This window comes from Lynx canadensis, chromosome B3 (assembly GCF_007474595.2).
Source record: "Lynx canadensis isolate LIC74 chromosome B3, mLynCan4.pri.v2, whole genome shotgun sequence".
Classification (NCBI taxonomy): domain Eukaryota; kingdom Metazoa; phylum Chordata; class Mammalia; order Carnivora; family Felidae; genus Lynx; species Lynx canadensis.
Genome location: NC_044308.2, coordinates 59,943,274 through 59,968,130, shown reverse-complemented (window position 1 = coordinate 59,968,130; position 24,857 = coordinate 59,943,274). Strand labels below are relative to the sequence as shown.

The 24,857-nt window shown below is 45.2% G+C and overlaps 2 protein-coding genes across 7 annotated transcripts in view; one reads left to right on the top strand and one right to left on the bottom strand.

Moving 5' to 3' along the window:
* Nucleotides 1–24,857, top strand: part of CCNDBP1 (cyclin D1 binding protein 1) — a 39,304-nt gene that overhangs the window by 9,507 nt on the left and 4,940 nt on the right. Inside the window, exon 12 of one of the 5 annotated variants that reach the window (XM_030318382.2) lies at nucleotides 6,528–9,097. The exons of 1 other annotated variant lie outside the window; for it this stretch is intronic. In XM_030318382.2, coding sequence (XP_030174242.1) covers nucleotides 6,528–6,684 — 157 coding nt within the window. In that variant the 3' untranslated portion in view covers nucleotides 6,685–9,097. Of the gene's footprint in view, nucleotides 1–2,013; nucleotides 2,675–6,527; nucleotides 9,098–24,857 lie in introns of those variants that run through there. 3 more of the 5 variants (XM_030318381.1, XM_030318383.1, XM_030318384.1) reach the window with 3 other exon arrangements.
* Nucleotides 484–23,190, bottom strand: EPB42 (erythrocyte membrane protein band 4.2). Of its 2 annotated transcripts, none has more exons than XM_030318374.1 (13): nucleotides 23,002–23,190; nucleotides 21,455–21,643; nucleotides 20,593–20,826; nucleotides 16,208–16,326; nucleotides 14,292–14,396; nucleotides 13,508–13,685; nucleotides 12,984–13,122; nucleotides 12,592–12,695; nucleotides 11,560–11,802; nucleotides 8,627–8,926; nucleotides 5,957–6,126; nucleotides 3,527–3,660; nucleotides 484–782 (listed from the first exon to the last, which is right to left on the bottom strand). In XM_030318374.1, exons 1-13 carry the CDS (start codon nucleotides 23,009–23,011, stop codon nucleotides 620–622), a joined length of 2,088 nt encoding a protein of 695 aa, XP_030174234.1. In that variant the 5' UTR covers nucleotides 23,012–23,190; the 3' UTR covers nucleotides 484–619. The 2 variants fall into 2 exon arrangements, with proteins under 2 accessions (XP_030174234.1, XP_030174235.1); XM_030318375.1 differs by having other exon boundaries at nucleotides 21,455–21,640.

The following is a 24,857-nucleotide window of genomic DNA, read 5'->3' as shown; positions in this document are numbered from 1 at the left end:
TTTTATAAATCAAAAATTTTTAAATATATAAGAGAGTTTATATAATTTTAAGGGGCTTTCAGTTAGTCCTTTTGCACAACCTTCATTATATTTTTGCATTGGTCTGGACGATCACATACTGGGAAGCAAGGTGTACATCACCTGTAGTGATGTGTATTCTGGTGACCTGACTTGGGCCTTGTGCATGTGCTATAGGTCTCCACAACCTCTAATGCCAGTTCTTTGCCTTACATAGATGTAACTTACCCCGTCTGCCCTTCTGATGTCCCCGCAGTCTTTTTAGGTATAATCAGCAACAGCAGGCATTCTTCTGAGCCATGAGTGTGTACTTGGGTTGAAATTCCTTATGTCAAATGAGTTTTAATTTACTTTTATGAAGTGCCATTCTATAAGTTTAATAAGAGTTGTGAACAGAAGGAACTAAAATCACACTGAGAGTGTCAAAGCAACGAAACAATGTAAACAAAAAAAATTACAACTTTGTACAAAAGGAGTCCAATTCTTTTATTTTTTCTTCCAGTACTTATTCTCTATATAGTTAATAGTTTTCATATTTCTCCAGTGGGCCAAGTTCATGTTATCAGCATCAGACTTTAATCATGGGATACTTAATGGAAGTTTAAGCGGGAAGTTCAGGGGCTTTCACAGTGATATTTCTGTAGTTGGTTTGGTTCTGGAACATATCACAGTCCATTTCCATAGTGAGCCTCTGGGGCCCCACCTGTGTCGGTGTGAACTGGAATTGGGTGTATAAGGTCTTTCTGGGCCACACTGAAGCTAATCTGAAATAAAGGAAAAGGCAGGTGATAGTTCTTTCCCATTGCTTTGCTGGCCCCTGTGACTCTTTCCCTACTTAAAGAGGTGAACTGTGAAGAAATAAACATTTAAGTACCTGCTGTTGAAACAGAAGAGGTTTTCAAGGGATACAGGAGCACTGATGCATAGGGGCACTTGTACCCCAATGTTTATAGCAGCACTCTCAACAATAGCCAAATTATGGAAAGAGCCTAAATGTCCATCAACTGATGAATGGATAAAGAAATTGTGGTTTATAGACACAATGGAGTACTACGTGGCAATGAGAAAGAATGAAATCTGGCCCTTTATAGCAACGTGGATGGAACTGGAGAGTGTGATGCTAAGTGAAATAAGCCATACAGAGAAAGACAGATACCATGTGTTTTCACTCTTATGTGGGTCCTGAGAAACTTAACAGAAACCCATGGGGGAGGGGAAGGAAAAAAAAAAAGAGGTTAGAGTGGGAGCGAGCCAAAGCATAAGAGACTCTTAAAAACTGAGAACAAACTGAGGGTTGATGGGGGGTGGGAGGGAGGGGACGGTGGGTGATGGGTATTGAGGAGGGCACCTTTTGGGATGAGCACTGGGTGTTGTATGGAAACCAATTTGACAATAAGTGTCAAGAAAAAGAAAGGAAAGAAAGAAAGGAGGGAAGGAACGAACGAACGGGGGAGGTTTTAAGGGATTACGAGACAGTAGCCTCCCTATGGTGAACAATTGCATGGTTGAGAAGAGAAACATCCTATTCTAAGGGCTTCCAAGCCACATCTGTTATTTCTTTTATCACCTGTGACTTCAGTCTGGTCCCACTCTTGGTATTACCCGGGGTATGTTTGGGAAAACTTTGGTTTTGGAACCCTTGTGTTGCTAAGTGCTGTGAGAATACAGTGGACATATACAGAAGATGTCAGTATGACAACAGGTGGTCTTTGGAGCCCTATCAAGAACCTCCTGGCCTTCCTGTGGACCTTCTTACAGTGACTAAGGGCATAGTGCAGATGCCCTGTGAGGAGCTTTCTCCACAGTTGATCAGGGATACCACAAAAATGTAGTTGAATGTTGGCAGTCCCTCCTCTCAACTTATTGGCAAGAGTGATTCATTGAGTTTCATAAGGCTGAGGCACATGCTCAATAACCAAACAACTGTCAGCAATTTCAGGGATGGTAGGAGTAAGTTTCGTGAACTCTAAATTGTATACTGTGTTTTCAACAAAGGATACAGTGACACAGTGAGAGAAGAGGTAATGAAAGAAGATTCGTGCAACATACTGAAACCAACAAGGGACTAATGTAGAGAACTCCTACAAATCAACAAGGAGAAAAAGCTGGAACACAAAAGAAAAGTGGGCAAAGAGAACACACCTTTTACAGAGGAGGAAACAGAAAAAGCTAATAAATATATGAAGAGTTGCAAATTAAAACAATGAGGTGATAGAGATATTACCTTCTTTCTATTAGCCCAGAAGAGAAGAGAAAGCAGGGTGTTGCCAAGAGTGGAGGAATGGTAGGAATTCAGAAACTCATGTACTGCTGGAGGGAGTGTGGACTTCTGCAGTCATTCTGCAAACAAATCTGATAGTACCCAGTCAAACCAGGTCATATTCTGTGACCTAGCAATAAGAAGATGCACGAGGATGTTCATTGCAATAGTATTTGTGGTGTTCGGGAGTTGGTGGCACTCTGGGTGCCTATCACTGTGGAGCAGAGAGTGGTAGGAAGTCTGGGATGTACACAGTGAAGCATTATGTTGCGGAAGCAGTGGATGCAACATATGCAGATGAATCTCAGAAACAGTTCTGAGTGAAAAGTAAGATTAGATATAATGTACATAAGTTAAAAATACAGTCTTAGGGGCGCCTGGGTGGCGCAGTCGGTTAAGCGTCCGACTTCAGCCAGGTCACGATCTCGCGGTCCGTGAGTTCGAGCCCCGCGTCGGGCTCTGGGCTGATGGCTCAGAGCCTGGAGCCTGTTTCCGATTCTGTGTCTCCCTCTCTCTCTGCCCCTCCCCCGTTCATGCTCTGTCTCTCTCTGTCCCAAAAATAAATAAACGTTGAAAAAAAAAATACTGTCTTATAGGGGTGCCTGGGTGGCTCAGTCAGTTAAGCATCTGACTTTGGCTCAGGTCATGATCTCACAGTTCGTGGGTTTGAGTCCTGTGTCAGGCTCTGTGCTGACAGCTCAGAGCCTGGAGCCTGCCTGCTTCAGATTCTGTGTCTTCCTCTCTTTCTGTTCCTCCCCTGCCTGTGCTCTCTCTCTCTCAAAAATAAATAAAGATTAAAAATAAAAAAATACAGTCTTATAGCACACTTTTTACACATTCTGATGAAAGGATACACACACTTACAAAAGAATGCAAAAGGGGCTGGTGGGAACAGGAATAAAAAGGAATATTTAAACAAAATTTTGTATTATGATTGTCATTAGTAGAATGCAGTTCACTGGTTGCACCAAGAGGCAGCCTACCCTCCCTGTGATAGTCTCTAGTACTCAGGCCTAACCTCCCTGCCTGCAGAGCAGCGATCAGGGTCATGTGGGTGCCCAAGGGGCACATAGCCTCCCTCACTCCTGTCTCCCAGGATGAGAGAGGCCCTAATTCTTTTAGTTCAACTTGCGGAGGTATTTCCTCTGTCTCGATGGACACGGCAAAAAGGCAGTCATTAATTTTGGGTCCCTGTCTTTCTGACTAGTTGAGGTGTTTTAGCGGGATGAGAAGCTTGCAGTCTCTTACCTGTATCTCTTCTCTCTGTAAATGAGCCCCCTTCCGAAAATGGAGATCACACAGTCCTGCATGGGAACATCTAGGAAGTTATGGACGCTGACTGAAGCCTTAAGAAGTTGATATTGCTCTGTTGTTTCTGGCATCTGTGGGAAGAGGCAAAGCCTGAAGCAGATGTCAAGAGCACAGAGGCACAGTTACTGCTTCCCCTCCTAGGCATCCTCCCTGTACTCTCTTCAGTTACTCTTCTGCCTCTGCCTTCCGGACTCCAAACTCCAAACTTCTTCCCAAACTCCACATCTGACTTCTTTACCCCTCTATCTGGTCTTCGTGCATTTATTCTTACCCTTGATTCATGAGTAACCATCTCTGATGGTGCCTCTCCTCCGCTTAGAAAGGTGAGGGGTAGGAGCACCTGGAGGGCTCAGTAAGTTGAGCGTCCGACTTTGGCTCAGATCATGATCTCACAGTTCATGAGTTCCAGCCCCATGTCAGGCTCCGTGCTGATGGCTCAGAGCCTGGAGCCTGCTTCAGATTCTGTGTCTCCCTCTCTGCCCCTACCTTGCCCCCCCCACCATCTCTCTGTCTCAAAAATAAATAAACATTAAAAAAAATTATTGTAAAGAAAAAAAGGTGAGGGGTTTCCCATTGTCTTCAGAATTCATCTTTGGTTGGCATTCAGAGCCCTTCATGGCCTGACCCCAATCTCCTTCGCCAGCCTCACCTGTTCTTCCCTCAACCAAACGACATCCCAGCCACCCTGGGCACTTTCCCATCCCAGCACACCCCTCAGGCTCCCTTCTTTTGGGCCTCTATGTTGAGTCTTCTGCCTGCAGTGGCCTTCCTCCACCTCTGCACTGAAGCTTACCTATTTTTCAAGGCCCAGCATAAATGCCACCTCTTTCCATTAAGTCTTCCTCAAACCAGCTGGAATTAATCCCCTTACTTCACTTATCCTGTAGTGACTTTGTACCTCTATTTAAGCACTTACATAAAAGACGAAACATTATGTCTCCTTTACTTAATTATAATATAACCTCCTTGAGGACTGGGACCAGATTGCATTCATATTGGCCAGGGTAGACATGGAAAGAGGATTATTAGATCAAAAGCCATAAGCCTTTGAAACATCCCATTTTTATGATCATGGGCATGATACTCTCTAGGACTGTCTCCTTATCTGAATAATGGGAATAGTTCCACCTCACAGGGATTTTATATTAAAAGAAGTTGAAAATACATTGGCCTATGTATAAAGCACTAAATAAACATAGGCTGGTATTATCCTTCTAACTATGAAGGCAGCAACTGGGGAGATCCTCATAAAAATCTTTAACCTGGGAATGCAAGCTGGTGTAGCCACTCTGGAAAACAGTATGGAGGTTCCTCAGAAAGCTAAAAATAGAACTACCCTACAACCCAGCAATTGCACTACTAGGCATTTATCCACAGGATACAGGTGTGCTGTTTCGAAGGGACACCTGCAGCCCCATGTTTATAGCAGCACTATCAACAATAGCCTAAGTATGGAAAGAGTCCAAATGTCCATCGATAGATGAATGGATAAAGAAAATGTGGTGTCTATATATACAATAGAGTATTACTTGGTGATCAAAAAGAATGAAATCTTGGGGCGCCTGGGTGGCGCAGTCGGTTAAGCGTCCGACTTCAGCCAGGTCACGATCTCGCGGTCTGGGAGTTCGAGCCCCGCGTCGGGCTCTGGGCTGATGGCTCAGAGCCTGGAGCCTGTTTCCGATTCTGTGTCTCCCTCTCTCTCTGCCCCTCCCCCGTTCATGCTCTGTCTCTCTCTGTCCCAAAAATAAGTAAACGTTGAAAAAAAAAAATTAAAAAAAAAAAAAAAAAAAAAAATGAAATCTTGCCATTTGCAACTACATGGATGGAACTGGAGGGTGTTATGCTAAGTGAAATTAGAGAAAGACAAAAATCATATGAATTCACTCATAAGGACTTTAAGAGATAAAACAGATGAACGTAAGGGAAGGAAAACAAAATATAAAAACAGGGAGGGGGACAAAACATAAGAAACTCTAGATATAGAGATCAAACAGAGGGTTACTGGAGGTGTTGTGAGAGGGGGGATGGGCTAAAATGGGTAAGGGGCACTAAGGAATCTACTCCTGAAATCACTTGCACTATATGCTAACTAATTTGGATGTAAATTAAAAAAAAAAAAAAAAGTCAAAAAAAAATGAAGACCATGATTGACTCTGTTAAAAAAAAAAAACAATCTTCAACCAAAAAGAGTTGGAAGATGTAAACCTTAACAGCATATGTAAAAAACCATCTCTTTTAAGAGAGATCTGTCAACCTAGCCTTTTCGGGTAATCCTACAGCACAGTCATTTGCCCTGAAGCTTGAGGGGCTTTGATTCCTTCTGAAACAGAGCAAAGGATAGCAATTCGGGGAAAGACTGGTGCCTACCTCAATGACTAGGCGTGGTCTACAAATGGCAATGTCTTCCTGAGCAAAGCAGCTGAGGCTGGACTCAGATTGCGTTGCCGTGGCTATGGCGGTGAGTCTGAGGAAACTGTTCTCTGGTGGGCTTTGCTCAAAACAGGAGAAGGACAGGCTGTTGGTGGTGGTTTCATAAACTGAAACATACGACAAGCAGAGTCAGTGCGAAGGAATGAGTGCGTGTGCTCTGGAAAGAAGGAATAGTTACACACAATGCAAAGGAGTCAGTATCTCACTGAAGCCAGCAAGATGCCCCATTTCTCACAGCAATTTCAAACTTAGAACTCACTCAAGACCCCACTCCCACCACCATCACTGCCTCCACCAGCGCTCTTGGCAGACCTCCTCAGTGGGGTTGTGGAAGGTTCCTGTAAACTAGAATGAGTTAAGCTCTCTGGCCTCAGTTGCCTTGTCTGATAAGAATGCCTACCTGGTGGGATAGCTTGTGTTAAATGAGATACTGAGTGCTTATCTCAGATGCTACCACACAGCCGTTGCTAAATATATGCTTACTTAGTTCCTCATTCTGTTTCTTCAGTTTCCCTTTTGCAGAGAAAATGAAGCCATCCTTCATCCTTGAGGAATCTTCTCAAGCTCGTGTTCCCATTCCCAACCCTGTAGACATAGACCTCTACTCCTGCTGCCACCCGGAAGATGAAGTGTCCGCCCTCCCCAAGTTGAACCTCCATTTTTGAGGTCTGTGTCCCATCCTGACCCCACTATTGCCTGCTGTGTAACTTTGGGCAAATTATTTAAGCTCTCTATCTTTGTCTCCTCATCTGTAAAGTGGGGATACCAGTGGTTGCTACCTCTTAAGGTTGTTGTGAGGATAAATGATATAATGCATAATGTACACTTAACCCTATGTTTGCCAATGTAAGCTACAGTTATTCTAGTTGTCCCTCATTTCCCCAAGGGTTGCACCATCAATTTTAACCCATCTTTCCTGAGGCTTCAGTCTTCCCCTCTCTGTTGATTATTTTCCTCAGCACGAAAGCAGATTCTGCTCTCTCATCTTAAACAAACAAACAAAAAAACCCACCCTCTCTCTACCCAGTGTCCCTGGCTGACAACCACTCATCCTGTTTCCTTTTTCTGCCTGTTCTTCCAGGAAGGACTGGCACACTGTGTCTTGCTTCCTCAACTCTCAATCAGTTTAACCCCTAGGATGCTGTCCTTTGTCATCACTTCTCAGTAAGACCACAAGTCCATGCATATTCACAAGTCCAGATCTATCCCACCTCCTTAATATGTCTTCATTTGAAGTGCTGCTACTCTGGTTTCTCCTTCATTCCTTGACTTGGTTATTACAAAACTTTCCAACCTCTGATCCAGTGTTTCTCAACATTACATAAACATTAGAGTCATATAGAGAGCTTTATAAAATGATCCCAATGCCAAGCTGCACACCAAATCAATTATATCGGACTCTGGTGGTGAGGCCCAGGCAGCAATATTTTTAAAGTTCCCCAGGTAAGGGGTGCCTGGGTGGCTCAGTTGGTTAAGTGGCCAACTTAGGCTCATGTCATGATCTCATGGTTCGTGAGTTTGAGCCCCACGTCGGGCTCTGTGCTGACAGCTGGGAGCTGGAGCCTGCTTCCAATTCTGTGTTTCCCTCTCTCTGCCCCCCCCCCCACTTGCACTCTGTCTCTCTCTCTCTCAAAAATAAATAAACATTAAAAAAAATTTTAAGTTCCCCAGGTGATTCAACATGTAGCCAAGATTCAGAACCAGTATTCTAATATGACCCCTTCCATTCCATTCTGCCAAAATGAATTTCTGATCACATTTGCTCCTCTAGTTCAATTTTTCCTAGCTCCCCACTACCTAGAGAACAAAATGCAAACTCCTTGGCATGATATACAAGTCCCTGCATGATCCAAGTCCCTGCACCCCACAAAAAGGAAACATGGTGGAGAAACTGGGGACTGTGTGGGCTGGTTAGGAGACTGTTGCAATAATGTAGGCAAGCTGTAGTCCACTGATTGTCTCTTGCCTGCCCATTGGAATCACCCAAAGAATTTAAACAGTTTTTGATGTTTGGGTCAAACCATGGGGTTTCTGATTTAATTGGTCTGGGGTTCAGGCTGAGCATCCAATTTCCCTGGGTGATTCAGATATGCAGCAAGGTTTAAGAACAACTACTCTAGTCCAGGGTAACATAGGGAGCTTTTAAAAAGTACCATTGCCTGGACCCCATCCCAGACCAATTAAGTAGGAATTTGGGGGAGGAGGGAGAACCTGTGTACATGTTGTTCCTTCTGCCTTGAATACTCGTGACTCACTTTTCTGCCTGTCGCTGCCCTTCCTACTCATCCTTTCAGATTCGGTGTAGTCTGATGTATCTGGGAGCAGCCTGCTCCAACCTGGGTGACATGATCCCCTGCCATTGTACTCTGTTTACATCATCAAATACTTCTTATGCTGCAGTCATGGTCTGTTTACTTATCTGACTGCAGTTGGAATTGTGAGTGCTTTTTTCTATGTGAAGCTCAATAAATATGTGTTGAATGACAGACAGAGGGCACACCAGGGGCTAGAAGCCACCTCTTCAGAACTTCGGGTGTGCCCCATGGCTGTTGCCTACCCAGGGTAGGAGCTGGGGGTTGAGGAGGTCTGGCAAGGCCTTAGAATTACCCATGTTGGCACCAAGCGTGAGGAACAGCTTGTTCTTCCAGAGCTTGGCAGCAAGGGTGCCATTGTAGTACATTGCCTGCACCCCAATTGCCAGCTCCACAGCCTTCTCCTCATCAGTGGGGTTAACCAGCATCACTGAGAACTGGGCATTCCCTCCCAGGCATAGGGAGCTGGGTGCTTCCAAGAACAGGTATAGAGGCTCAGCAGTCTTGAGCCTGGGAGGATGGATGCCACTGTCCTTTTCATGTTCCATTCTCTCTTTCTGGACTCTTTCCAGCACTTCTTTTTCTTGAAAAGATCCTGAAGAATGGAGGAAATAAAACAGGCCTCTTATCCAGAGGGTATAGACTCTTCTAATAAAAGTCCAGGATTAAGATTCATTTACCCAATGTTACTCAAATCCCAAAGTCATAAGAGCTTTGCAACCCTCTAAGACCACATTTAGCTCAAAAAAAAAAAAAAAAAAAAAAAAGTCCGAACGACCAAAACCATAAAAATCTGAAAACACAGGCTGTAACTTCTTTCTACATATGTCTACTGAGGGGTGCATGGGTGGCTTGGTTGGTTAAGCATCTACCTCTTGATTTTGGTTCAGATCATGATCTCACAGTTTGTGAGATTCAGCCCTGTGTCAGGGTCTGGGCTGACAGCACGGAGCCTGCTTGGGATTCTCTCTCTGCCTCCCACCTCTTTCTCAAAATAAATAACTAAATAAACAATTAAAAAAGATATGCCTCCTGAGGCAAGAGAAAAGCAAAAATAAACTTTTGGGACTACATCAAAATAAAAAGCTGCACAGTGAAGGAAACAGACAGCAAAACTAAAAGGCAACCTATAGAATGGGAGAGAATATTTGCAAATGACATATCCAATAAAGGGTTAACACTCCAAATAAAGAACTTATAAAACTGAACACGCAAAAAATGAATAATCCAATTTAAAAATGGGCAGAAGACATGAATGGACATTTCTCCAAAGAAGACATACAGATGACTGACAGCCACATGACAAGATGCTCTACATCGCTTATCGTCAAGGAAATGCAAATCAAAACTACAATGAGGTATCACTTCACACATGTCAGAATGGCTAAAATCAACAACATAAGAAATCACCGGTGTTAGTGAGGGGATGTGGAGAACCCTCTTGCAATGTTGGAATGCAAACTGGTGCAGCCACTCTGGAAAACAGTATGCAGTGTCCTCAAAAAGTTAAAAATAGAACTACCCTGCAATCCAGCAATTGCAAGTAGGTATTTACCCAAGGAAGACAAAAATACTAATTCAAAGGAATATATGCACCCCGATGTTTATAGCAGCATTATCTACAATAGTCAAAGTATGGAAGCAGCCTAAGTATCCATCAACTGATGACATTTGGCATAAAAAAAGATGTGGTGTATATATATATATATATATATATATATATATATATATATATATCTTGTCTGTACACGTGTATGTATATATGTATACATCTCTTGTACAGACAAGATATACACACACACACACAATGGAATATTACTCAGCCATAAAAAGAATGAAATCTTGCCAGAGAAAGACAAATACCATATGATTTCACTCATGTGGGATTTAAAAAAACAAATGAGCAAAGGGGGATAAAAAGAAAGAGGCAAATCAAGAAAGAGACTCATAACTATAGAGAACAAACTGACGGTTATCAGAGGGAAGGTGGGTGGGGGGGATGGGTGATGAGGGTTAAGGAGTGCACTTGTCATCATGAGCACTGGTGATGTATGGAAGTGTTGAATCACTACACTTGAAACTAATATTACACTGTTAACTAGCTGGAATTTCAATAAAAGCTTAAAATAAAAAGGTGTGCAGCACCTGGGTGGCTCAGTTGGCTGAATGTCCAATTCTTGATTTCAGCTAAGGTCATGATCTTGCAGTTTGTGGGATCAAGCCCCACATCAGGCTCAGCACTGACAGCGAGGAGCCTGCTTGGGATTCTTTCTCTCCCTCTCGCTCTGCCCCTCCCCTGCTCCCTCTCAAAATAAATAAATAAACTTTAAAAAAACAAAAAAGGTCTTTGTTGGGCAGATCCACTCTAGATACAGCATGTCTTGTCCAACTCATTCAAAGACCAAGTTCTTCAAGTGCTATGCATTTGTTCCTTGAATGGTGGGAGAGCAAGCTTTTGGACAAGTCTTACTGTCTCTGAGGACAGGTCTGTAGGGACTCAGATCTTCCTAAGTGAAGGAGTTGACTTATTCCAAGGGCAGTGGGGACCATGGAATATTCTAGAGCAGGGGAGTAACATAATTATTTTGTGTTTTAGAAAGCTCATTCTAGAAACTGTAAATTGGAAAGGGAACAATAATGGAGAGACTGGATGCCAGGGGTCCAGTTAGGAGGCTGTTACAATGCTACAGACAAGAGATGTTGAGGCCTGAATTATCTATAGGCAATGGGGAAGGAGATGAGGAGATGGATGTGAGAGTAATGTGGGGTGATGAAGGAGGAAGAGTTGAGGAGGGTACAAGCCTTCTTGTTTGGACAGATAGGTGATGGTGGTGCCATTAACCAATATGGAGGACAGAACAGATTTGGGATACTGGAAGAGAGGGTGAGAAGAGAGGGAGAACATCTTCTGGCAGCTGGAGTTGGTATTAAATGTGTTGTTTTATTTTGTCCCCTGGAGGACATTTAGAAGCACGTGGAGAACTTTTTGGTTGTCACTGCCCATGGTGGTGGGGTGCTGGCATCTAGTGAATGCTGATAAGCATCCTATGATGCACAGCCACCCACAACAAAGAGTTATCCGGCCCATAATGTCAAGAGTATCAAATGGGGTTAAAAAATGCATTTTATGGGATATGGAGAAGACTGTGACTCTCTCTGGCCTATATCTTTCTGGCCATCCCTTCCCCTCTGTTGGCATTTCAGGTGCTGAGAAACCCTGCCCAATACCTTCAGGATACTTGTAGTTCTGAGTGATGTCCTCACAGCGGTCACTGCCCACACTCTTGGTGCTGATGTTGTTGCCAACATACTTAGTGTTGGAGTTGGTTAGCTCCAGTGTGTCATCCTCACAACACTTCCAGACCACGCACGAGGCATTTACTGAAGCAAAAAGGTCTGATACTGCAGGCGTCAGTCCTAGTATCCCCTCCTTGACTGCTCTGACAGGAACCAGATCACAGGACTCGAGGACTGAGGGAGGAAAAGGCCAGTGAGCAAGAGGAACCATACCTAGACCTCTCCTGAGCCAGAGCTGCATAACCTTAGTCCCGATCCTATGTCCTATTTTCCCTTCCCCGAGATCAAGGTCAGAGGTAGGCACTAGGCAGAGTTTATGAAAGGGCATTGCAGAGGTGAAATTCACAACTATGTAGTGACAATCCTTTTTGGTCCTGGTCTGTGGCAGGAGCCCTCTCAGAAACTGGACAGGTAGAACCTCAGAGGACCATAGTACACAGGAGTTGCTTAGCCAGCTCGACTATGGCTATAGTTAGGAATAGTTCACTTTTATTGAGCACTTATTATGTGCCAGGCTCTATTACTATTCTGCTGCTGAGCAAGGAAGAGTGATCCTTTTATGGCTCTTGAAGATTTCTTCTCTGAGCTTGAGCCTATCCTGATACCCTCTTTACCCATATCCAGAACCTCAGAAATCTCACCTACAAGCCCCTAACCCAGCACATCTACCAGTTATCTTAAGACCCTCTACCCTTCATTGGGATTCTCCTTCCTTGCCAGTTGTTCTGAGGTAGGGCTAGTCTCCCCACAGCCTCGGGCCTAAATAGCTAACACCTTTGTTCCTTTCAGCCTACTGGCTTCAGGTCAGCATTCTGCTGGCCACTATCATTCCTTCCTAAAACTCATCCAGTTTTAGGGGATGCAGACCCTCTTGGGACCTCCTGCTGCTCATATTTCCTCTCCCACGGACTCCTTCAGCTTGTGCAGCCTAGGATGGTACGGGGGCCTACCCCCAGGCTTTACCTCCACCTCCACTGTGAGCATTTGGGTGCAGAATCTGCCATCCATCATAACCTGGGGGCAAAGCAGGCCGGGTCATCCAGCACTCTGTGGAAGTCTGGAAGATCCTGAAGGCATCAAAGTGAATAATTCAAGTGGGGACAAAAGTAGTTCTGAAAAGCTGAAGACATTCTAGAAATCACAGAGTCATTATTGTCATAGGACACTGTAAAAGTGGCTGCCATGCTCCCAGGAAGGGGGGGTGGTGCATGGCACCACTGACCATTCATGTCCCACGTATAAGAGTCTTGAGGGCCTCCTCTCAATGCGAGGGTCACTCAGGGTGTGGGGGGCTTATACCATGTGGGTTTGGAGTCCTTCCATGTCTGAGACTTCATCCTCTTTGGGCTTCTCACCAGATTCTGCCTCTTTGGCCTTCTCCATTCTGAAGGCCCTCCTCATTGTAGTACTCATCTACGAACAAGCGTCCGCCAGTTCCCTGGGCTGAGGCGAATGTGGTAACGACGCGAGCAGGGATTCCCAGGCACCGCAGCACTGCGTGGAAGGGGCCAGAGAGTCAGGGGGAGCCAGAGAGGCCTGGGTATGTATATAGCTAGTGTTTTCAGTGTCTCCTCTGGGCAGACACTGTCTTAAATGCCACCTGACATCGTGGAAAGAGGAGGGACACAGGCACCAGGAAGTTAGCACTGACACAGCACAGGATGCATAAAGGCTGAGAAATGAGATGCAAAAATTTACACAGCAGGTGGAGTGTACAGCCAGGGCAAGCTTACAGAATATTCACCAGAGCACCAGGGCTTGCTCTGCTGGGGAAAGGCAGGGAAAGTTTCAGGGAGAAAGCCGCAGGACAACCCAAGAGGCAGGGCAGACGCTCCATACAGTAGCCAAGGGGGGTGTGGCAGGCAAGTTGGCTCTGTACCTGTGCAAGCAACTGCAGCGAACACCCAGGCCTGGCCGTTGTACACAGGTCGCCCTTGGCCTGTGAGCCACTGCCGCAGGATGGGCACACTGCCCCGGCGCTTGTTCAGCAAGGCCGCTTCCTGGATGGTGTGGGTCTGTGGGGTGGGCAAGACCCTCTCCTCCATGAAAGCACGCAGCTGTTTGTGGAAATGTGTGGATGATACATGGGGCCCAAGACAGAATAGCCTCCAAGGGGTGAATAAAGAGGGCTTAGACCACCTGCATGAGAATCACTTGGATATTCGTGGGCTTCACCCTACCCATTGGGTTGTAATCTCTAGGGGTGGGGCCTGGAGAATTCTCCTCTTTGTCAAGTCCTCTGGAAGCCAGGGACTTGTAGACCACATGGCAAACAAGCCTCACATCACAAGAAGAGCAAGAGCGCTGCCTCTCCCTGGGGGCTTTCACTGCTCCTTCACTTGCCCTGGCCCTGGTTCCTTTGAGGGTGTTTGCACCTGGGGCGTCAAGGCCCACTTATCCCAAGCTTCCACCTCCACCTCCTCACGGCTTGACCTCATTCCTCTCCACCTCTTCAGAGGGAAGTCCAGAGGCACAAGAGGAAATGGGAAACTCATTACTCCTCTGAAAGGACATTTAGGAACAGCGGGAAGCACCAAAGTACCTGGGAGGAAGGGACCATTTGTGATTTGAAGATTTCCAGGGCTATAAAGATGGGCAGCTCTGGCAGAGAGCTCCCGTCTCATCTCCCCACGCTGGCCTCCTCTCCCTCCCACCTCACTCACCGAGGCGCCCAAAATGTGGGCCACATGCACAGGGTTGCCCCACTCCTCCACCTGCTTGTCCATGCTCAGTAAGTGCAGACTGAGGTCGATGACATCCACCTCAAACTGTGAGGAGCACACAAAACCATGATAAACGGCCTCCAGGTTGGGTACTCACCCCCCACCATCACCTCATCCTTCTTCCAGACTCAGGTTCCACTCCTTCCTGCCATGCCTTCTTGTCTCCCATGGGAGTTCTGGCTTTTCCCTCCCTCCCATTGTGCCCCCTGGTCTGTGTGTATGGGCAGTCTGGTCCTTTGCCTCTTCTGTTGTCTGAGTTTCTCAATAGGATGTGAGCCCTTGACAACCAGGGCTGTATTGTTTCATTTCTATTGTTTTCCATTTAATGTGCTCCTATGGCTCCTGCCAGTACTGCCCCACGTGGGGAGGATACCAAGGCAGCTCTTGCTCTTGAGGAACCTGCAGTTTAGGAGTAGGGAGGGACACAGAGGCACTTGAAATACAATCTCAGCAACATGGTTGGGTTCTAGGAGAGATGCCAACCCAGAGCAGAGGGCACAGCAGAGAGAGTCACTCTTACCTTTGGGGCCTGGGAAAAACATCCAGACAGTGTTAAAGGATGGGTAGGGGGGTGCCTGGGTGACTCAGTCGGTTAAGTGTCCGACTTCAGCTTGGGTCATGATCTCACAGTTAATGAGTTCGAGCCCCATGTAGAGCTCTGTGCTGACAGCTCGGAGCATGGAGCCTTCTTCAGATTCTGTGTCTCCCTCACTCTCTGCCCTTCCCCCACTCATGCTCTGTCTCTCTCACAAATGAATAAACATTGAAAAAAAAAGAAAAGATGGGTAGGAATTTTCTGGGGGTGACAAAGGAGGAAAGGTATTCCAGACATATTCAACCTGTCTGTTCAGGGGATGGCTAGAAGCTGGAGCATGGGATGGCTAGCTCTTGAGGAAAGAAAAGTACTGGACTGGCTATGAAGGGCCTTAATGTGTCGAGCCAGGGAATTTAGTTATTATCCTGTAGACAGTGGGGATTTAATAGAGGTTTGATTTGCTGTGGTGTTTAGGAAGTTAACTCTGGAAGCTGTGGAGGATGGTCTGACATGGCCCTAAGGAAAGAGAGGCACCACATGGCTGAAACTGCCGAAAGAAACAAACTCATTGACACACCAGGGAACAAGGTTGTGAAAAAGGAGGACTTGGTGTGGTGCCACCATTTCTTCCATCTTGGGTCTGGGTGACTTTCACAGAACTTCCAACAGCGTTATGTTGGGACAGAGCATCTGAAGGTTCCCAACCTCTGTGGTCCATAAGAGCCACTATGAAGAGAACCCAGGGATGAATTTGCCATTTTTAGTGGAAAACAAGTGGCTGTTACTAATTATGAGGATTATGTACTTTTTGTTTGTTTGTTTGTTTCGAGTAGGCTCCATGCTCAACATGGGGCTTGAACTCATGACCCCAGCATCAAGAGTCAGGTGCTCCGCTGACTCAGCTAGCCAGGTACCCCAATGACTATATACTTGGGATCTGAATTTGCTTCATCTTTTTTTATAGTAAGATACTAACTGCTTAAGGAATACAGGTGTTTTAATTAATCCATTAAACAGATGTGAAAAGGAGCTTTTTAAGAGGTGCAGTCTCTTTGAAAACTGGATCAAACTCTTGAATTCAACATACTTGATATGTTTGCAAATAAACTTATGGACTGAATCCTTAAAAAAATAAAAGAAAGAAAAGAGAAGAAAAGAAAAGAGAAGAAAAGAGAAAAGAAAAGAAAAGAAAAGAAAAAAGAAAAGACAAGAAAAGAAATGACCTCATGACTTAAGGGCTTTTAGACATGCCAGCTCTGTCTGGCCTGAACAAGGCTATGTGGCTATCACTGGCCCTTGTCTTCCCCAGAGGTCCCTGTACCTGGCCAAAGTCCCAGGGCTCCTCCTGGATGCAGTCAGCTGTACCCAAGTAGATGAGGCCGTTCTGGTTCAGCACATACTCTGTGCGATGAGACTCCCTCTCCAGGAACACAGCATCCTCTGGTGAAAAACAGGCAGGGATGAGGTTCTGTGGGGTGGTAGGCCTGCCCTCCATATCCAGGCCTCTGCCCTCCTTGCCCAGTCAGGTTTGGCTGTAGGTCTTCCCTTCAGCTCTGGGCCTGATGAAGACTGAGGAGGAACTCCCTCTTTCCACTGACTCTACTGCAACCCAGACTCTTCTCTGGTACAGAGTAGGGAAAGGGGTCAGAGTCCCTTGTCAGCCAAGGTGACCTTCATGGTCAGCCAGATAGATAGTAACAAGCCAACCTTAAAAAGCCTACTGGTTCCCAGAAGACATGTGCAGCCAGAGTGCTTTTGGCCTAAGATAATTAGGCAACAGCTCAGAGAACTTCCCAGTGTGCCTATTATGTCTCTTTCACAAGTTCAATTTTAAAAAATAGTGTTTTAGGGGCACCTGACTGGTTCAGTCAGTAGAGCATGCAACTCTGGATCTCGGGTTGTGAGTTTGAGCCCCATGTTGGTTGTAGAGATTACTCAACAATAAAATGTTTAGGGGCGCCTGGATGTCTCAGTCGGTTAAGCGTCTGACTTCGGCTCGGGTCATGATCTCACAGTTCATGTGTTCAAGCGCCACATTGGGCTCTCTGTTATCAGCACAGAGCCCATTTTGGGTCCTCTGTCCCCGTCTCTCCTTGCCCCATCCCCTGCTTGTGGTCTCTCTCTCTAAAATAAACATTAAAATAAATAAATAAAATGTTTAAAAGAAAATAAATTTAAAAATGGTGCTTCAGAAAAAAACAATCAAACATAGGTTGACAGGGGTGAGCAGAAAGAATGAGGAGCATCGGGTAAGACAGGGTCAGAGGGAATAGTGGAGCTGGATAAAGTAGAAGCCAGAGCATTGGCTTTCTACCCTGGTGGCATCCAAGTGGGTCTAAGACTCCCATGGTCTCTCAAGCCTCTCCTGCTGTCTTCCTCAATGGGCTGGGCTGGGGTTCATGAGGAGGATGGTGGTCTTTAAGGAGGATACTCTAGAAAGCCAGAAGCAGCAGGGGGACGTGCTCTGCTTGTCATGTGTCTCTCTCTGCACCTGTTGCTGGGTGGAAGTGGGGGAAATAGGGTGCTTAGGTTGGTTCCTGGGGACTAACAAGAGAAAAGTCTTTGCAGACTATTCCCCCAGACATCTGCTGGGATGAGGGTACTCAAAGAAACAGAAGAATAGGATATTAAATTCAGGAAGCCCTGAAAACTTGGGGCCTAAAATCACAGAACCATGTGCTCAAGGAGCCCTTGACTTCTGCCCCTCCATCTTGAGTACTCTCTCTGAAATCACTTCAAACAGGTGTTTGGTCCCAAACTCTGAAGGCTCTGGGAGGTACCTTATCAGAGCATGGGTAACATCACCTTCCCCTTCCCTGATGGGGTGCAGCCCTCTTTTATAAAATTCCCTGCTTATGAAAAGGACTTTCATTTTAGCATGTAAAATTTCCCTTTGAATCTGGGAGAGTCCCATCTCCAAGAATGCTAAGATGAGACTGAGTCCCAGATAACCTGAAAATTTCTTAATCACCTCCCAGGTAAGCAGAGCCAATAACTCACTCCTGCCCACACAGACATCTCCATTTGGACTCACATGGAAAGGACTTCCCTAGGCAGGTCCCTACAAGCCAAGTGTAGAGGCAAGAAACCTGTCATGGAGTCAAGACTATGAGTTCCCACTGAACTGAGCACTGTCTCAGAACTATCTTTGCTCTGTCTTTGTTCTGCCTGCCAGGGCCTTGCTCTGGATGTGGGATCTGAGTCAGTGAGACAGATGTACTGGAGCCTCAATTTGGAAGGAAATTGCTTGAGGGTCTTTCTGCCAATATGTTGAGGGCCATGGGTCCTCCCTCAGCTGAAGGGGCCCTGATTCCACATTCACCCACATGGGGATGGGGCACCTAAATGGACATTTGTTCTCATCTGTTGCTCTACCTGATCACCCCCTTGGATCAGGAAAGAACCTAAACTGAGGATTGGCAGGACTACCTGAAGGAGGGGGTATTGGAGAACGCTTAGCAAAAAAGTGGAGAGAGGGAGCCCACTGGGGGTCAGATGCCACATAGAAAAGGAGTCAGGAACTGGCTGAAGAAAATTGGGAAGATTTCTTCTGCTTCCCTGTTTCCTTTTGTCTCCCAGCCCTGCCTTATAATGACGGCCCCTCAGGCTGGCAGTGAAACTTGTGAAAAGAAAAGGCCCTTCACTTGTCATCTGGGGTAGTGAGGACAGGAAGGCTGATCAAAGATGTTTTCCATTTCCCCAAACAACCGTTCAGGGAGCCCCAAGGATTAAGGTGGTGGGTGGCAGATTTAAAAAGTAAAGACAGACTCAACCTTCAGATGGGGTTGGAAGAGGAGATGCCCTCCTCATGTTTGGGGCATGTCAACCATGTCTGATGATCTTTCTTAGGTGAAATAGCCCCAACAGCCAAGGCTGAGCTTTGCCAGCGGTGGCCACTGGTTGGGTTGCAGAAGGTCACCTGATCTCAGGAAAGCCCACCCTTAGTCTGCTGAGCTATGGAACACTAGCCATTTGTTGCTCTAGTCATATATTTAGACAAGTCAATGTGGAGAGGGCCCAGCATCCTGTAGTAAGAACAGAACTTACACGTGGAGAGAAGCAGAGACAACCAAACAAGGCAGATTTACCATGGAGCTGATGAAGCTGAAGCTTTGGGCCCCTCACTAACACAGACCCCTTTAGGCCTGAGCAATTCGATATTTTGTATTAGTTTTCTTTTCTTTTCTTTTTAAAAAAAAATTATTTATTTTTGAGAGAGAGATAGAGAGAGTGAGCAGGGGAGGGGCAGAGAGAGAGGGAGAGAGAGTCCCAAGCAGGCTCCGTGCTGTCAGTGCAGAGCCTGATGCAGGGCTCCAACTCATGAACTGTAAGATCATGACCTGAGCTGAAATCAAGAGTAAGATGCTTAACCAACTGAGCCACCCAGGAGTCCCTTCTCCTCCTCCTCCTCCTCCTCCTCCTCCTTCTCCTCCTTCTTTCTTCTTCCACTTCTTCTCCTTCTCCTCATCCTCCTCCTCCTCCTCCTCCTTCTTCTTCTTCTTCTTCTTCTTTCTTTCGTTCTTCTTCTCTTCTTCTTCTTCTTCTTTTCCTTCTTCTTCTTTCTTCTTCTTCTTCTTCTTCTTCTTCTCTTCTTTCTTCTTCTTCTCTTCTTCTTCTTCTTCTTTCTTCTTCTTCTTGCTTTCCTCTTCCTTCTTCTTCTTCTTCCTTCTTCTTCTTCTTCTTCTTCTTCTTCCTTTCTCGTTTTCACTTCATTTTCTTCTTCTTCTTCTTCTTCCTTCTTCTTCTTCTCTCTTTTCTTTCTCCTCCTCCTCCTCCTCCTTCTTTCTTATGTTTATTTAGATTTGAGAGAGAGAGAAAGAGCACAAGTTGGGGAAGGGCAGAGAGAGTGAGAGAAACACAGAATCCAAGGAAGGCTCCCGGCTCTGAGCTGTCAGGGCAGAGCCCGACACGGGGCTCGAACTCATGAACCGTGTGATAGGAGAGCACAAGTTCTCAGTGCTGATGAACCTACATCTAGAAAAGTTTCACAGTGCATAGAGTGTGTGTAGTAGTGTGCCTTCTTTGTAAGGTGAATGTGATGCTTTAATGAGATATTTCATGTGAAGCACTTGGCCCAATATCTGACATGTAGTACAAATTCAATAAATAGTAGCAACTAAATGTTATCATAAGCCTAGATTAGATCCATTATACCTAACCCAAAGTCTGATGTCCAGCTGACTGAGCCACCCAGGCACCCCTGTATTGTTTTTCTTAAAGAGGGTCCACGAAGTTATATAAATCTCAGGTCCCACAAAACCTGGATTTGCTCTGGAGACAGACTATGGGAGCCCAGGGAGGAGACAGAGAAGCCTATCACTCAGGTTGTATCCATTCCTGAACCACTTTCCCGTTCTTAGCCCCTGTACTGTCATGACAAAGAGTAGCTCTTCTAGGGTCATCTCAGTGAATCTCAGCTCCTATGGTCAAATAACCTGACCCAGCACCAGGGTTTAGTGGTGAGGTAAGACTTTGCTTTCAGTGGGAGGCCCCAGGCTGCTTCTGCCAAGGGTGACACCAAAACAGACCCTGGGTCTGAGAGGCCATTCATCCAGGAAGCAGACGACACAGTAATTGCGTGTTGGTGCTATCCTTAGAGGGAGCTTCCCACTGGAGCCTGGGCCTGTCACTCCCTGCCAGAGCTGTGCCCCAACTCCTGTGCCTTGAGTCCCTGGGCAGCCCAGGCTGGTTTGGGTCTAAACTCACCTCGAGCCCAAGGGTTAAAGAGCACTGTGAACCGGCCCAGGGGAAATGACTTCTTGCCCAAGACCTGCAGCAGGAGCGAGTAATGGCCAATGATAGCATCTGTGGGCGTAGTCACAGAGATGTTCCAGGACTGGGCATCTCTGTCTTCCACCACTGCACTCCACCACTTCCGGTCCCCCATACTGGAAATTGGGAATGTGGCTTGGGTCTTCTTGGCCTTGGAAGGCTGCTCTCCTGCAGTCACACAGAGAAGAACTGGTCATTTGGACCTCTTGGTCACAACTGAGAGTAATAAACTCAAGTATCACAAAGTTGGAACAGGTGAAAATTGGTTTTTGGTGAGAATGAAAGCAGCCCATCCAGTAATGGGAGGCAATAAAGGGTGATGGGAGAGCACAAGTTCTCAGTGCTCATGAACCTACATCTAGAAAAGGTTCATAATGCATAAAATGTGTGTAGTAGTGTGCCTTCTTTGTAAGGTGAATGTGAGGCCTTAATGAGATATTGCATGTGAAGTACTTGGCCCAATGTCTGACATGTAGTACAAATTCAAGAAACAGTAGCAACTAAATGTTATCATAAGCCTAGATTAGATTCATTCAGCATTTTATACAAAACTGATCATTATATTTGCAACCAAAAGGAACCCCTTAGTGATAATGATGCTCAGCAGCTTCTGAATCATAATAAACACTATTTTTTTAGGCACATTATCTCATCCTCACAACAGCTCTGCCAGGTGGGCAGGACTTCCTCAGACTCAGGGTAGTATGGCTCATTTGCCCCTTTGTTCCCTGAGAAGATGCTGGAGGAAGAACCCCCCAGTCCTGCCACCAAGAAGGTCTAGGTCTGCCCCACTTACCAGTTTGTGCAATGAGGGCTACCTTCTTCATAGTAGACAGAAATGTGTGGACTGGAGCCTGGAAGTGCAGGATGATGGTGAAGGGCTTCCCTCTCCTCACAAAGAGGTGCTGGGAACTGATGGCCTTGGTGTAGTGCTCCTCATTGTTCTTTGCTGCCTGGAAGTCACAGTTCTTGATCCCCAGGGCTACTGTGGAAAACAGAAGTCATGGAGACTAGGTAAATGTGACAACATAAGTTGAGACAAAAGCAGAGACCCTGGAGTCATAAATGAACTGGGGTTCAAATCCTTGGCTCAATTTACCTACTAACTGTGCCACCTAAAGCAAGTGATTTAACCACTCCGAGCCTCATTTTCCTCTTCCCTAGACTAAGGAATCATCCCTCTTTCAGGGTTGGGGAAATTAAATGAAGTAATACATATATAACACACTTAGCACAGTGTAAGACACATAGGAAGTCTCATTAAATGGGACAATTACTATTATTAAAAGAGCAATGCCTGCTCTCATTGTTGACCTCCTTTTCTGGTCCCAATCCAAAAACAATGAATAAAACCCAGAATTTTGTTCCTACTCCTTTCTTCTTCAAACACAAATAATTTTTAGAGCTGGTTTGGAAATCACTGAGCTGATTCTCTTGTTTATAAATGAGAAGAGTGAGGCCCAGACAGTAGAACCAACTCACCTGAGATCATACTTGGCTCTTTCACCTAAAGGCTCACCAAACCCATGGCCCCATGCAGCCCAGAAAAACTCTCCAAGGAGGGGGCCTGAGAGTATTATGACAGTCTATCAGGCAGTTCTCATCTGACAATGAGCCATGTAAATATACCAATAGACATGCAGAGGCCCCTGAGCTTTCTGCATCCTGTAGTTCTACCTGTTCCCTTGCTTTATGTTGGCCTCTGCCCCTTGTAGTTGGAGTCCCTGACTCCTACCTCCCCTTCTCTGTCACTTAGCTTTTTTTTTTTAATACTTTTATATTTATTTTGAGAGAGAGAGATAGAGAGCGAGCAGGAGAGGGGCAGAGAAAGAGGGAGCAGAATCCTAAGCAGGCTCTGCACCGTTAGCGCAGAGCCCAATGCAGAGCTCAAACTTACGAACAGTGAGATCATGATCTGAGCCGAAACCAAGAGTCAGAACCTTAACCGACTGAGCCATCTTAGGCACCTCTCTCCCACTTAGCTTTGAGGCTGTGACACCCTCATGCTTTCCCAGGGTTATCTTCCATATGTATCACAACCTACAGAGGATAATCATGTTGTGATGCCATAAATCCATGTTAAGGGTAGGAACATTAACCCATGTTAACCACCATCATTGTCATCACAACTATGACAAACGATTTACCACCAATGAGCTACCATGTTGCCACCCATAGCCATACCACTGCCACCACCACCACAGCACCCACTACTACCACCCACTATAGCACCCCCCCCCACCATCACCTCTACCACCATCCTACTTATTGTAATAAAAACACATTATGATGGAGGAGCTACTGAGAGTCAAGTAAGTCCCATGGATAGATGGCTTGGCTCACCCTGTTCCATGGCTGCAGGCTGGTCTTATCCACTTGACCACAGGAAATGCCTGTCTTGAACTGTTGCTCAGTGCTTCCTCTCTGAATCTGTCCCGAGAGAAAATGATGGAGGTATTTTCATTGGTTTAAGAATCTGTAAATAGTATAGTTTTCTTCCACTCCTCCTGTGAGGCCCCCACATATTTCTTTTCTCTTGCTCCCTCCCCACTAGTATCTCTTGGACCAGCTGCTGGGAGTTACCCTTTTTCATTTTATCTCTTGTGCCCGACTGGAGCAGTGGGTGGAATGGAGGAAGATCAGCCAGCTAGAGAAGCCAAGAGGAAACTTCTAAGCCTGTCATTTCAGTGGTTTCAAGAGACCCTCAGAGATATTACCTGGACAACAAGAGAAGATTATGGAAGAGATGACTCTAAACAGAAGGCCCACATTCAACTCCAAATTTCAGGCCCTAAACATATCATGGGCTTCAAGTTGCTAGATGTTTGTGGCTATTTTGGTAATAGAGAGAACCTGTATGTCAGGAGATCATCTGTGTGAAGGAGATAAGGAGGTAGAATTTGTTGGTGAAAAACAAATATCCTAAAAGTAGAAGTCAGAGCCCCAGCTCTTCCAAGCCTACCAGATCTGGGACTCTAGCAGAGAAGATGGAAAACTATCTTGGGACTCAAGACCTATATCTTTTTCTATTTCTACTTGTTTGGTCACTGAGGAGACAAGACACAGGAGAGGACCTCCTCTTTGGCCCTCTTTGGTCTTCTAAAGCCCAGCTTTTGCTGGGGCTTCTCCAAGACTGTTAGCACGCTCAGGGGCAGGAATACTGGCCTGCATGCATATGGGATATCTATAGAAGGATATAAAAGAAACTACAAAGAGCATTGGTTGCCTGTGGGGAGGAGAGCTGGACAATGGAATAGGAAGGTGATTTTTCTCCTGTTTACAATTTTATACTTTTAAAACTTTGAACCATTGCCCATTTGAGGAATCTTATTATGTTAAAAAAAAAATGAAGCTTCTGCCTTCTTATTCCTCCAAAAAAATGATTCTTCACAAGAAATGAAGAGGTAAATTTTTTATTATTTGAAGATGAAGTGGTTTTTACCTGGAAACCATGAATCTACTAAAAAATTATTATAAAAGATAATTTAGTATGCTAATCTTAAGTTTAATGCAGTCCCCATAAAAATTTTAACAAGTTTTTTTCTCTGAAACTGGAAAAGCTGATTCTAAGGTTCAAAAGGAAGTTTCTAAAAGATATAAAATATAATCTAAAAAGATCTAAAGATATAAAGATGTTTCATATTAAAACATCTAAGATGTGTTTTAATATCTAGTAGGCCTGGTCATGCTACATTTCTAACTCCTTATATAGTATAACCAGGATTCCTAGATACTACAACATAGTATGACATCACTTCACTTGAGAAAGCACATCAACCAAAATGTATGCATTAAGTATGAGCTAAATGTGGCACTTTGAATCATTGGGAAGATAAGGATTCACTAGTAACTTATTTGGGTACAAAAAGCTTGCAGAATAAAGTTGGTTTCCTACCTTGCACCATATACCAAACTGAATTCCAATGAATCAAAACTCTAAATGTAAAAAATTAAATCCTAAAAGTACTGAAAGGAAAGATAAGACACTTACTTTTAAGTCAGCCTGGGGAATGCCTTTTAAAATATAACACAAACCCCAGAAGCCATAAAGAAAAAATAGATAAATTTCATTCCTTATAATTTTGTTAGTTAGAAAAACTCATAAACAAAGTTAGGAGAGCCTGGGTGGCTCATTTGTTTGAACATCTGACTTTTGGTTTTGGCTCAGATCATGATCTCACGGTTTGTGAGTTCGAGCC